Source organism: Zootermopsis nevadensis, unplaced genomic scaffold (genome assembly GCF_977971745.1).
Source record: "Zootermopsis nevadensis isolate Lab colony 2312 unplaced genomic scaffold, Znev_1.0 Znev_ptg000023l, whole genome shotgun sequence".
Taxonomy (NCBI): domain Eukaryota; kingdom Metazoa; phylum Arthropoda; class Insecta; order Blattodea; family Termopsidae; genus Zootermopsis; species Zootermopsis nevadensis.
In genome coordinates, this window is record NW_028259155.1 from 5,341,945 (window position 1) to 5,353,045 (window position 11,101).

Sequence of the window (11,101 nt, forward strand, 5' to 3'; positions counted from 1 at the left end):
TGAAATGTTACGTACTTCTGTACTTTTTTATATTCATTTTGGTTTACAATCAGATACTCTTGACAAGACCTTGAATGTATGACTATGTCATGACCGTGTGACATGACAATTTCTCGGTATCAATAACCTTCACAGGACTGATAATTAAGAGAAATCAAAGATGAAACAAAAATGGAATACTTTATACAAAAGTAAATAGAACTGCAGTGTCATATTTGCTAAGAAATGGCTGAATATAAAGGACTACTTTAATGGTACGCTAGCGCCACATGTTACCCTGGAATAAACTTACAGTGTGGTACACGGATGATAAACGCTAATCCATTCTGGAGTATGTACAGGCATGACACATATAAGATTACATTTACTACAGCAGCAATAATATATTCATTAGAGGGTGACTATTGGGGCACGCCATACTTAAGAGATTTACAGGCAGGTGGCAGCAAATTGGATATAACAAAAGAAGAATAAACAAGGATGGTTAATATTAGGGTCTGTATACCATTTCAGAGGTCCTTACCACCTCCATCATGAAGTCATCACCCTAATGATGGAGGCAGCAAGTATCTCTGAAACAATGGTGAACTTCAATCAGACTACATGGCGCTGCAACCCAGAAGGCAGCCATCTTAATTCCAGTTCTACTTACATAGGTTTAGAAGGATCAAATTGTACAGAAAGAAATTAGCTTGGTCCCTAATGTTTGCCAGAAATGATTCATAAATAAAATTTTAAAATGTAATTTATTGGCAGATAAGCATTTTCAGGACAATCAGGTAAGCTCCACCTTCCATGGACTCGCAGGCTGGGCTGTTTGAAGATGGCTGTCTTCTGGGTTGTTGCGCAGTGTAGTCTGGTCATCAGGGCAATGAAGATGGAGGCAGCAAGGACCTATGAAATGTCGATAAACTTCTACCAGACTACACAGCGCAACAACCCAGAAGACAGCCATCTTCAGACTCACCGCCGTGAAAACCTCAAATCCTACATGAGATGTGATTACTCACCTTCCATGAAATATTTAAATTACCATCGCCGTAACAATACTTGTCCTTGGGACAGCATCATCTTCTGCTACTTCAGAAGCCATAGCAACAAAAGTAACAATATTATTGTTGTTATTAATGTCAATGTTATCATTGGCACCAGTAAAACCCTGGGCCCTAGAACTGGGCCAAGTCCGACAACTATGATCTGTTTCACCCTCAGGGATCACAGTGTCATATTGATAGTTTTCCAATATTCCTTTTTCCATCGCTATCTGAAGCCAAAATGGAATCATAAAACATGTATCCATTTAATGGTCTTGCTTCTATGTTTCTCCTGCCTTTTCATCCAAAACATTCAGGGGTCCATGCCCAAGGATCTGTAAAAGGGGGTACACATTTTATGTAAGTTTAGAGTTTACCTTTCTTCTACTTCTATGGCGCAACAGCCCGAAATCAAGCCTTGGTCTCCTCCCATGTGAGATGTTTCTGTCTTTGAAGTGTGCATTTATGAGTAGCGAGTGACAAGCCCACTGCCTCTGCACAATTTCTACTCAATCCTGATTTAACTGCCAGAACCATCTAGTAGTGAATCAGGAGAGACTTTGGTGAGAAATGGCTGCTGAATTTTGCTTTACGAAACACATCGTTCATGCTCATAAGGTTCTTTTACATGCAGTAAAGCTACGACATGTGACCACCGGCTTTACTTCCCCTCCAAAGGAAGTTGTACTACGGATTTCTATCACCCTTAAAAATCCATCGACCTCGGCCGGGTTTGAATCTGCGAACCATGGATCCACTGGTGAGCATACTAACCACTAGTCCACTGAAGGCGACAGAGTTTACCTTTGGGTCATTTAAATACTGTGGAATATGTCACACAATCACTAGAGTAAGGACGAGACTCTTGTTATTCACAATTACTAATTCCAGAATTTTTCAGTGCCATATGTATATGTCACTGTTCAGTATATGACTGCATCAAGAAGTTAAACAATGAAACAAATGCAGTGTTAGTATGGCTGGTACACCATTGTAACACTATACAGAGTTGACAGCCTACCAGGATCCATGGTTTTCTTTGCCACAGTTTTCGCCATATTATCTTTGTTACAAAGTAGCGTAAGAGTAAATAAGATGTCCAAATAAAAATATTTTTCCTGTGAAGTTCCTAAATAATTTCAGTGTATTGTCATCAAAAATACCGACAATAAAATTAAACTATTAAACAAAACATTATTTTTATAAAGAAGAAGAAAAGTACTGTTATGTAGCACAAATTCAACTTTTTATCAAAGACAATATTTTCTCTTACTTGCTTGCGATGTCTCTTCTTCGGAGCTCGTGGCATGAATGTTGCTGCAGAGGCTTTGAGACGCCACAAAACATACACACCCGCTTCTAAGCCACCTATGTTTATCTTCAGTTTCTTTGCAAGTTTCCAAAGACCAGCAGCAAATATGAGTGCCTAGAATTGTAAACATAAATGTCAGAAGAATTTATTTTCATGTCATAATCTGAAACTAAGGAAATGTTCCCAATACCTAAAATCTTCATTAATATGAACCATTTACGCTTTGTTCATACCTTACAACAAATGCATTACTGCTTCTACCAGTGATATGTAATTTCAGTAATCAGATTTTCACAAATATATCATAAAGCTGTTAAAAGTGTCCCCTGGATAATTTAATTACATTACAGAAAATTCTTAATGAGCGATGTTTCTTTCTCCAGTTTAAAGTACAGGAACAATACAACAGCCCACCATAAAACATTACAAAGACGATTGCTTATAGCAGAGGTATTCAAACTTAACTGCTTCAAAACCCCTTTGGTAATAAAATATTTTCATGGAATTGTTTCAACAAAATCTTTTTCCTTTAAAGTACTTATTTTTAATTTACGACCCTAACGCTAATATCAACTCACCATGGTCATGCTCTTTCTATCATATGTTAGAAGGATGGCTCGCCCAGTTTTACAACGCACAACTCTCGCGAGTTCCAAAAGCACCTTCTTATACAGTATTCGATTGTCGAACACAGTCCCACTCCGTTTCCCAAATGGCTGAAAGTGTTCAAGTCAGGTTTTACTTTACATTTATTTAGTAAAACATTATCTAATAATACAAGTAGTGATAAAGAAACGCACTCAGTGGTGAATAGTCTTCCCATACCCAATATTTTAAAGTATAAACATCGTTAATTTATAATTCTAATGAAATATGTAAAATCTGTCAATAAAACTACTGTAAGTCTGTAGCGTAGCATCCCTGTTTGTTGTGTTAAATTCTTTGTTTCTCTGCAGGTCACTTTTCCGCTTTTCACACTCTGTTCACTTGAACATTTTTCAAACTACACTGTGATCAAAACTTGTTCAAGTGAACAGTCAGTGAACAGCGTGCGTCAAAAGTGTTGTACAGAAAAACCGAGAAGACTACTGTACTTTAAATGTTCTGAATATGTACCATACCTAATTACACGACACAAAGTACAAACTGCTTAGTTTAATAACAAATGCAAATGATAAGATGGATTCACTTTGATATAAAGTCAATTCATTGAAACTTATTTTTGGCTATTATTTCAAAAATGAAACATTCACGACCCCATGTTCATAGGAACATTTTTTCTTATTTTTGATCCTGGAACACGCACAAGAAGTTTGTAAACATACTTCTAACTCACCCTGTATAATACTCAATATACTGACTAGTACCGTCATCACTGTAACAGTTACATTTGTACCACTAACCAGGTCTGTTATAAAAATATCCACTGACGAATCTTGGAGAAGAAGACGGGTAGCATCACAGTGAAAAACATCCACGTGATTTCTCTGAACATCACAATTAAGATGATTTAAGTTGGACTGTGTACGGTTGACAGCCTTTTCATGTATATCACCACAGATAAAGTAAGAATTTTGAAAGGCTAATGATCCCTGAAATGATACAAAATATTTAACATACACATAACAAAACCTGCAAATTACTGTTCTTAGAATTAACTGCAAATTACGTAACCATGGGAAACAATAATTTTATAAAAAAAATACATAAACTAACACCAGCATCAACATGATTGTATACAAGGCCTAAAATTCTTTTGTATTCTACATAATATTCCACTTAAAATACAATCATAATTACAACAGTGTTCCTAAACTTTGGTAACACCAATATAACAAGATGGGGGGGACAAAAGACAATCCAACACATGAACCCCTTCATGTATGAAATGACAAAACCAATGGTGATATGAAGACGGACGCCTTCTGGGATGTTTCACCATGTGACTTGGAAGAAATTGACCAGTGCTTCAGAAATGGTTACTACCTCCACCACCGTGACTCAACCTGATGATGGAGGCAGTAAGCACCTCTGGCACATTGGCCAATTTCTACTATACTATAATCTGGTGGCAAAAGTAACTTTCCGGTCTGTCATCACTTTGAATTCTTTGTCACGAAAGGTTAAATTCACTACAATGTCATATGGCGTGATACTTGATTAAATAACGGCAAGAAATGAGAAAATAAAACCTGCTTGAATGACACTGAAGAGGGGCTGTGCAAAAATTTTTGATAACAGATGGTAACACTGTAAACTACATTGCTAATGCTTTCGATTATACAATGACCTGCATTGTAGTAAATGCTTACATCCACTAAAAATATTCTAAATTTTAAGTGTGAGACAAAAGCAGAAATTATTACAGATATTTCTCATCATGCATGTGACATGATATTGCAAAAACCCACTAGGTATTAAAGTAACTCAACATTTAAGTTTCAAAACAACACTTAGCATAATACTATTCATCATATGTTTATGATGCTAACTTACATTTTTATTAGTAATCTACACACATACAATTTACATTTCTAAGTGCACGTGAAGAACGCCAACATTCAATGCAACATCACAAGCAACCATCATACCTCAATGGGGATGGATCCACCACCACACATAGGATCAATGATGATATCACCAACTTTCGGCTGGGCAAGACGTAACAAGTTGTAACAGATGGTAGCTCGCAGAGTTGTAGGACCAAAGAAGTTTATGTTTCGATGATGCTTTGATTCTTTTGTCAACGCAATCCCATAATACATTGAATCTGGGAAGGAAAAATGATTTTAAGTTTTTAAACGATAAGACATACGAATTCACACAGCAAACAAATGTCAAATATATTAACCATTCTCTGATTACCCAAGATTACTCATGCTGATTTTTGCAAAGTTGTGAAATGAATTAAACTGGTACTGGTTTGGGTCCAATGGGAAGCTTTTATAAAGATGGTGATAAAACTTTATGTTCCAACCAACAAGCAAAGTCAACATCAGTCCCTTTCCTAAGGAAAAAATCTCAGTAAATTTTGTCTTGAAATGCTTTGTTATGGAGGTACAGCTTCCCCTTCAGTGTTTTTACATGAGATGCTGTAATTTATAAGATTTCATTATATCAGTCATGGTCCGAAGGACCCTACAGCCAGGGTGTCACGATTACTAGACCTAAATCCAATCTAATTCTGGCTTTGAAAGAACTTGAAGAATGGCTAGATGATGCACTACATTACGTGGAGGTTGTATTGAAGAAAAGGTACGCTTAAGTTCATATGTGAGAGTAGTGCCAACTTAGTGATCATGCCTGTATCCATGACAATTACGGTATGTTAAAGTACTTACTGCTGATTGTAAGAGTTCACCACGCTATATAGAGATTATAACGCCTTTCTTTGTTTACAAGTCTTGGAGAATGAGACAGCTGTAATTCTGTAACAAAGCATTTCTAGGCCCAGATTTGGCCAAGACTTACTGACTCAGCGTCTCCAAGTCACTCTGAAAAAAAGACACATCATTCAGGAACACTCTGTAATATTATTTCCAGCTTCAGTTTTTGTTATTACCAGTACATTCTGCTTTATATTTAAAAGGTCTTTGGAATAAATTTCAGGATAAACTGAACTATGTAATTCATGCCAAATTATCAATAGTCAGTGTTATAATTCTATGAGATGAAATGACATAAATAAATATATGATTAATTCTATTGCTAATGGGATAAATTACAGGCAGAAGTTCCAAAAATAAAAATTATATATTTCAAAAATCCTACTATAAATTACATGAGAACATTTGGAAAATATGTAGCCTGCATGCATGCATGTATAGTCTTGACTTTACCTTCTCTTATGTTCATCACAATTTCAAGGTCATATAAATTAAGATCAACAATCCAATGAAACATGTCTTGAATTCTTCCCCCTACATGGTATGCTGCATCTTGGGAGCCAAAACAGTGTTTTCCATTGCGAATGCAAGTCACACGGAATTTCAGTACTTTTTCTTCTGGTTTTCTTGAATCAGTTTCATGGTATGCTTCCAGTACAGCAACATTAAACCTTGATCTTTCATCTTTATTATCAGTTACTACTGAACATGTTTCATTTTCATAACTTTCATCACAAATTTCAACAGTATGGTATTTTTTGTGTCCAATTTGAGTTTCAGCCATTGCTTTAGATAATCTTTTAATTTCAAGTTCATCACATTTAGCCACCTTATACACATCTTCAGTTGGATACACGATGCCCTGGAATTTATTTCTCTCGCACCATAATGCAAGGGATTTCTTTATATCACCATGTTCCAGCTGTCTTTGTAAGATATTAATGTCATGATCCTGGAATGGATAACAGAATATAAATGTTTCTTGATTATTTAATAATGTATAAACTAAAGGATTACTATATTTAACAATGAATGAGTTATTCCAAGTCAAATCACTAAAATGCTCACAACTCTGGTTCTAATTAAGATAGACAGCTCATTCTTGTGTCAGTCAAAAGCTCTTACGTGGGGAATTCATTTGATAGGCCACTTGTAATTAACACTTTGACATCTACCAGACTACATGGCACAACAATTATCTCAAGAATAGTGTTTATACCTGTCACAAGCACCATACCCAATAAATACTAATCACTTTCTTCATCAATAGCAATGAGCAAATGCATATATATTATTTAATATTACTTTGACAAATTATTTTAAACCTAATTCAACAAACTGATACACATCATAATACATACAAAAACTGGAGATGTATATGTATAAACACATTACACACAGAACACATTTAAATACATAATTTGTGATGGTTTTTAAAGGTTTGTTGATGGTAAGATATAATGATATGGCAAAGTTTACTACTCCAATCAAATTATCATTGATAATTTCATGTAAACTCTCATTCCCAATTGTCAGTCTGAAAATATCTTTAGTTTACACTGAAATTTTCAATAAAATTTTCATGTACTTAGGGAAATGATCAATGTATGTTCTGGTTCCTCATGAAATCTACTGTCCTTTATATCATCACATTTGTCCTAAACTAGTGCACATTCAGAACAATAATATCACACCAATAAACTCTTAGTATTAAATATATCATCTTATTACTAACAAACTCTGCACTCTTAACAGCTGATATGGCCTCTTCCTAAGTAAATAAAGCACATTAACATTTCCATAGAGAAATGTATAAAGAGTTTTTATATAAAGATATGACTTCAAAGCATATCAAAATTTCAATATATATTAGCAAGAAATCAAGCTGATATTAACCATAATTTTGTAGCCATTAACACCAACATAAATTTTTAACAACTTTGTCACCACTCATCACATATTTCTGAAGTTGGCAAACCAAATACATGGTTATGGCTAAATTTATATATTTTTACCATGTATGCATTTTCTTTGTTATGATCAACTTTTATTAATTTCTATATCCACCATTATTCTCATTATAGAATTCACTGTACTAAGAAAGTGAGAACAATAATGACAACTTACAAAATCAATGCAAGATAGGTGAAGACTGGGAACCATTTTCATCACAACATACAGGTTATCAACAGACCGCAATTCTTCAACCTAAGAAAAAAATTGTCCTCAAACAATCAAGAGTGAACAGAGATTGGGTGTAAAAACTAAGACACACATCAGCTTCATAAGTTGTACTCCTCACCAAATATAATTAGACTCATCACGCCAAGGAGGATGAGATGGGCAGGGCATGTAGCCTGCAGGGAGAGAAGAGGAATGCTTACAAGGTTTTGGTGGGCAAACCAGAAGAAAAGTGACCACTAGGAAGACCTAGACATAGGTGGGAGCATATTATTAAAATGGATCTTAGAGAAATAGGATGGGGTGGTATGGATTGGATTCATCTGGCTCAGGACAGAGACCAAAGGTGGGCTCTTGTGAACATGGTAATGAATCTTCAGGTTCCATATGTTGAGAATTCTTGAGTGGTCGAGCGACTGTTAGCTTCTCACGAAGGACTCGGCTCCACAAAGTAAAGAGTAATGGTACAAAAGACTCAGAATTGCTGGGAGATTTGTTGGTAGCTACGCCAGGGCATGGCCTTTCAGATGTAAGGGCACTGCATTGGTTTCCATCTTTCCTAGTTGGTTAGCGGCAGCAATGAGATTTCAGAAACTACAGAGTGAAGTTTACTTACATAGGTTACAACACATGCTGAAACCAATCCCCATTGGCACAGATACACTTCTGTTTTCAAATATCCACAATGACGGGGAGATATCAATTACAGAAATGAAGTATGGCTACTGGATCACGTCGATGCAAAGAGTACACGAATTTAATCTTTAAACCTTTACAATGATTGTGTGACAAATATTGTAAACTCAATGACATATTTAATGTGCTTCTAATTTTATAACAAGTTTACTTCTGAAACATCACTGTCATTAAAATTTTTCTTACTTTTAAAGGAGTTATAAGAAAAGTATATGAAAATTTTCTACATACTTATTCATTACAAGTATGTGTGGAAAATATTTTTACCAGCTCAAGGAAAAAATAGTTGAAGGAAAACAAAAGATAAAATTATTTTCATCGTTTTACACATGAAAATGATATAGGGTGGTCAAAAGAGTAAACACCAAAAAAAGTGAATTCTTTATTTGTGATTTTCTAAACATTACTGTCAACAGTTCGGTGTATATAGCACTTAATGACAAAATTAATGAACAGTGAATTGCAAAGGACATGGAAGGAGGCAACTGTGGCATATTTTAAGGTACCATTCCAGTATTTGCCTGGATGAATTAAAGAAAACTGCAAAACACCTCAGTTGGGATGGCTGGCCTCTTGCCTGCAATATGAAACCTGGGCTTTCAAACCACAAAGCATGAGTGCTAACCACTTGGTTTCAATATTCCAAAATAGTGAAAGAACTGGTGGAAGTAAAATGTTCATAATAAACATCCATAAAATAACTGGCATATCCAAAAGATGGTGCAATTTCCAGATTAAGCTAACAAACTCTCAGGAACAGCTCTAATCATGGTTCAAGACTAAATCTTGGAAGACCAAACTCAAGTTTGCAATACTGCATCTGTTCATACTGAACTGGCCACACATTAATTTAGTACTTGTAGCACTGTCTAGCCTGGTAGTTCACCAATGTTTCAGTGGCCCTTACTGGCTCCATAATCAGGGCGCCCAGGTAAACTTCTACCAGACTACATTGCATTACAACCCTAAAGTAAAACACTTAAATTCCTGAAAGGCAACACGAAAACAACTGTTACCAAAACTGTTCCAATTGTGATAAATTTACCGGTGAATGTGTTAATTAAACATGATATTTCTGTATCAATTGTTCACGATACAATAGATCTAAAACTTACAATATTCATTTTATGAAAGGGTACATTAAAGAACACCCTTCCACGTGCAAGGGCTATATTTACTGCTTTACTAATCTTTTCTCGGCATTCTTCCACGGCTACTGGTTCCAGACCGGTAACCACAGTTGCTTCTATTGTCACTAACGTTGGATCTGCCCTGCTTTCTTCCAATAACGATATCAAATTCATGTCTACTACTTCCCACATTACCACCACCTACATAATCCGCTCCATTCGTCATACTTATTTAACCTAGTGACAGGAACGATCACAGATAATATAACACAGATATATACATGACCATAGATAACCAACTTAAACCAAAGGAATGAAACTATCGATTAATTCACACGTGCAAACGAACTATAGAATCACTTCATTATCTAAGAATAAATCGAATGAATTGAATCCAAATTAAGATTCCACGTATTCAGGGCGGTGAGTACGAATGTGCCCGTCTTCTACATTGTAGTACCGTCTGGTGGAAGCTTACTAACGTATCAGAGGTTCAAACTTCCATCACCAGGGCCCATTTGATAAAGACAGTATTGGCATCTGACCTTCTCGAAGGTATCACCACCTTGTCGAAGGCAATCTGCCGGGTGAGGAGGCTTGCGTGCTCAAATGACCCTTAGGGCTATGCCGGCCTGAGCTTCGGCTCATGGTAGGGTCACCCAAGCCGGACAGGTCTAAGGAGATGCGCTAGACTAAGAGTGATACCCTGGTCCTCCAGGTTGGGGGTTGGGTGTAGGGCTAACAACCTTTCACCTTTAAAAAAAAATATGTGTTACGAACAAATCAACCAAGCCTCGGATCAGGACGGACTCTTTGGCACGACCACGGCAATTGAAAAAGGACATGAGATTTGGTACCTGGAACATTAGGAGCCTCTATAGGGCTGGGGCACTGAAATCAGTGTGTAGGGAATTAGGGAATTATAAGTTAGACTTAGTGGCAGTGCAGGAAGTGCGATGGGAGGGGGAGGGCACGATCCCAGTGGACAATTTTACATTTTTCTATGGAAAGGGGAATGACAATCATCAGCTAGGGACGGGTTTTTTTGTTCATAGCAGAATTAGGGCAGCAGTTAAGAGAGTAGAATTTGTTAGTGACAGGTTGTCTTACGTAATTTTGGAAGGACGTTGGTGCGACATCATTGTCCTTAATGTTCATGCCCCAACTGAAGACAAAAGCGATGATATCAAGGATAGCTTTTATGAAGAATTGGAATCAGTATTTGATACATTTGGCAAGTATCACATGAAAATTCTGCTAGGAGATTTCAATGCAAAAATTGGGAGGGAGGATGTCTTCAAACCCACAATAGGCAGCGAGAGTCTCCATGCACTTAGTAATGATAATGGCGTCAGAGCAGTG

The 11,101-nt window shown here is 36.4% G+C and overlaps 1 protein-coding gene across 1 annotated transcript; it reads right to left on the reverse strand.

Annotated features, from left to right (window-relative positions):
* Positions 1-727: 727 nt before the first annotated feature.
* LOC110831134 (tRNA (guanine(6)-N(2))-methyltransferase THUMP3) lies at positions 728-10,060 on the reverse strand. Its single transcript, XM_022066783.2, has 8 exons — positions 9,725-10,060; positions 7,860-7,940; positions 6,186-6,684; positions 4,938-5,116; positions 3,750-3,938; positions 2,925-3,062; positions 2,308-2,460; positions 728-1,369 (listed from the first exon to the last, which is right to left on the reverse strand). Exons 1-8 carry the CDS (start codon positions 9,929-9,931, stop codon positions 1,316-1,318), a joined length of 1,500 nt encoding a protein of 499 aa, XP_021922475.2. The 5' UTR covers positions 9,932-10,060; the 3' UTR covers positions 728-1,315.
* Positions 10,061-11,101: the final 1,041 nt, after the last annotated feature.

What these genes read in the sequence shown, in the direction of transcription:
- LOC110831134 (XM_022066783.2), bottom strand. Translation starts at nt 9,931, where the DNA reads ATGTGGGAAGTAGTAGACATGAATTTGATATCGTTATTGGAAGAAAGC. An exon ending in CCTTTCATAAAATGAATATT is followed by an intron (nt 7,941 to 9,724) that starts GTAAGTTTTAGA and finishes TTTTTTTCTTAG; the next exon opens with GTTGAAGAATTGCGGTCTGT. An exon ending in GTGGATCCATCCCCATTGAG is followed by an intron (nt 3,939 to 4,937) that starts GTATGATGGTTG and finishes GTATCATTTCAG; the next exon opens with GGATCATTAGCCTTTCAAAA.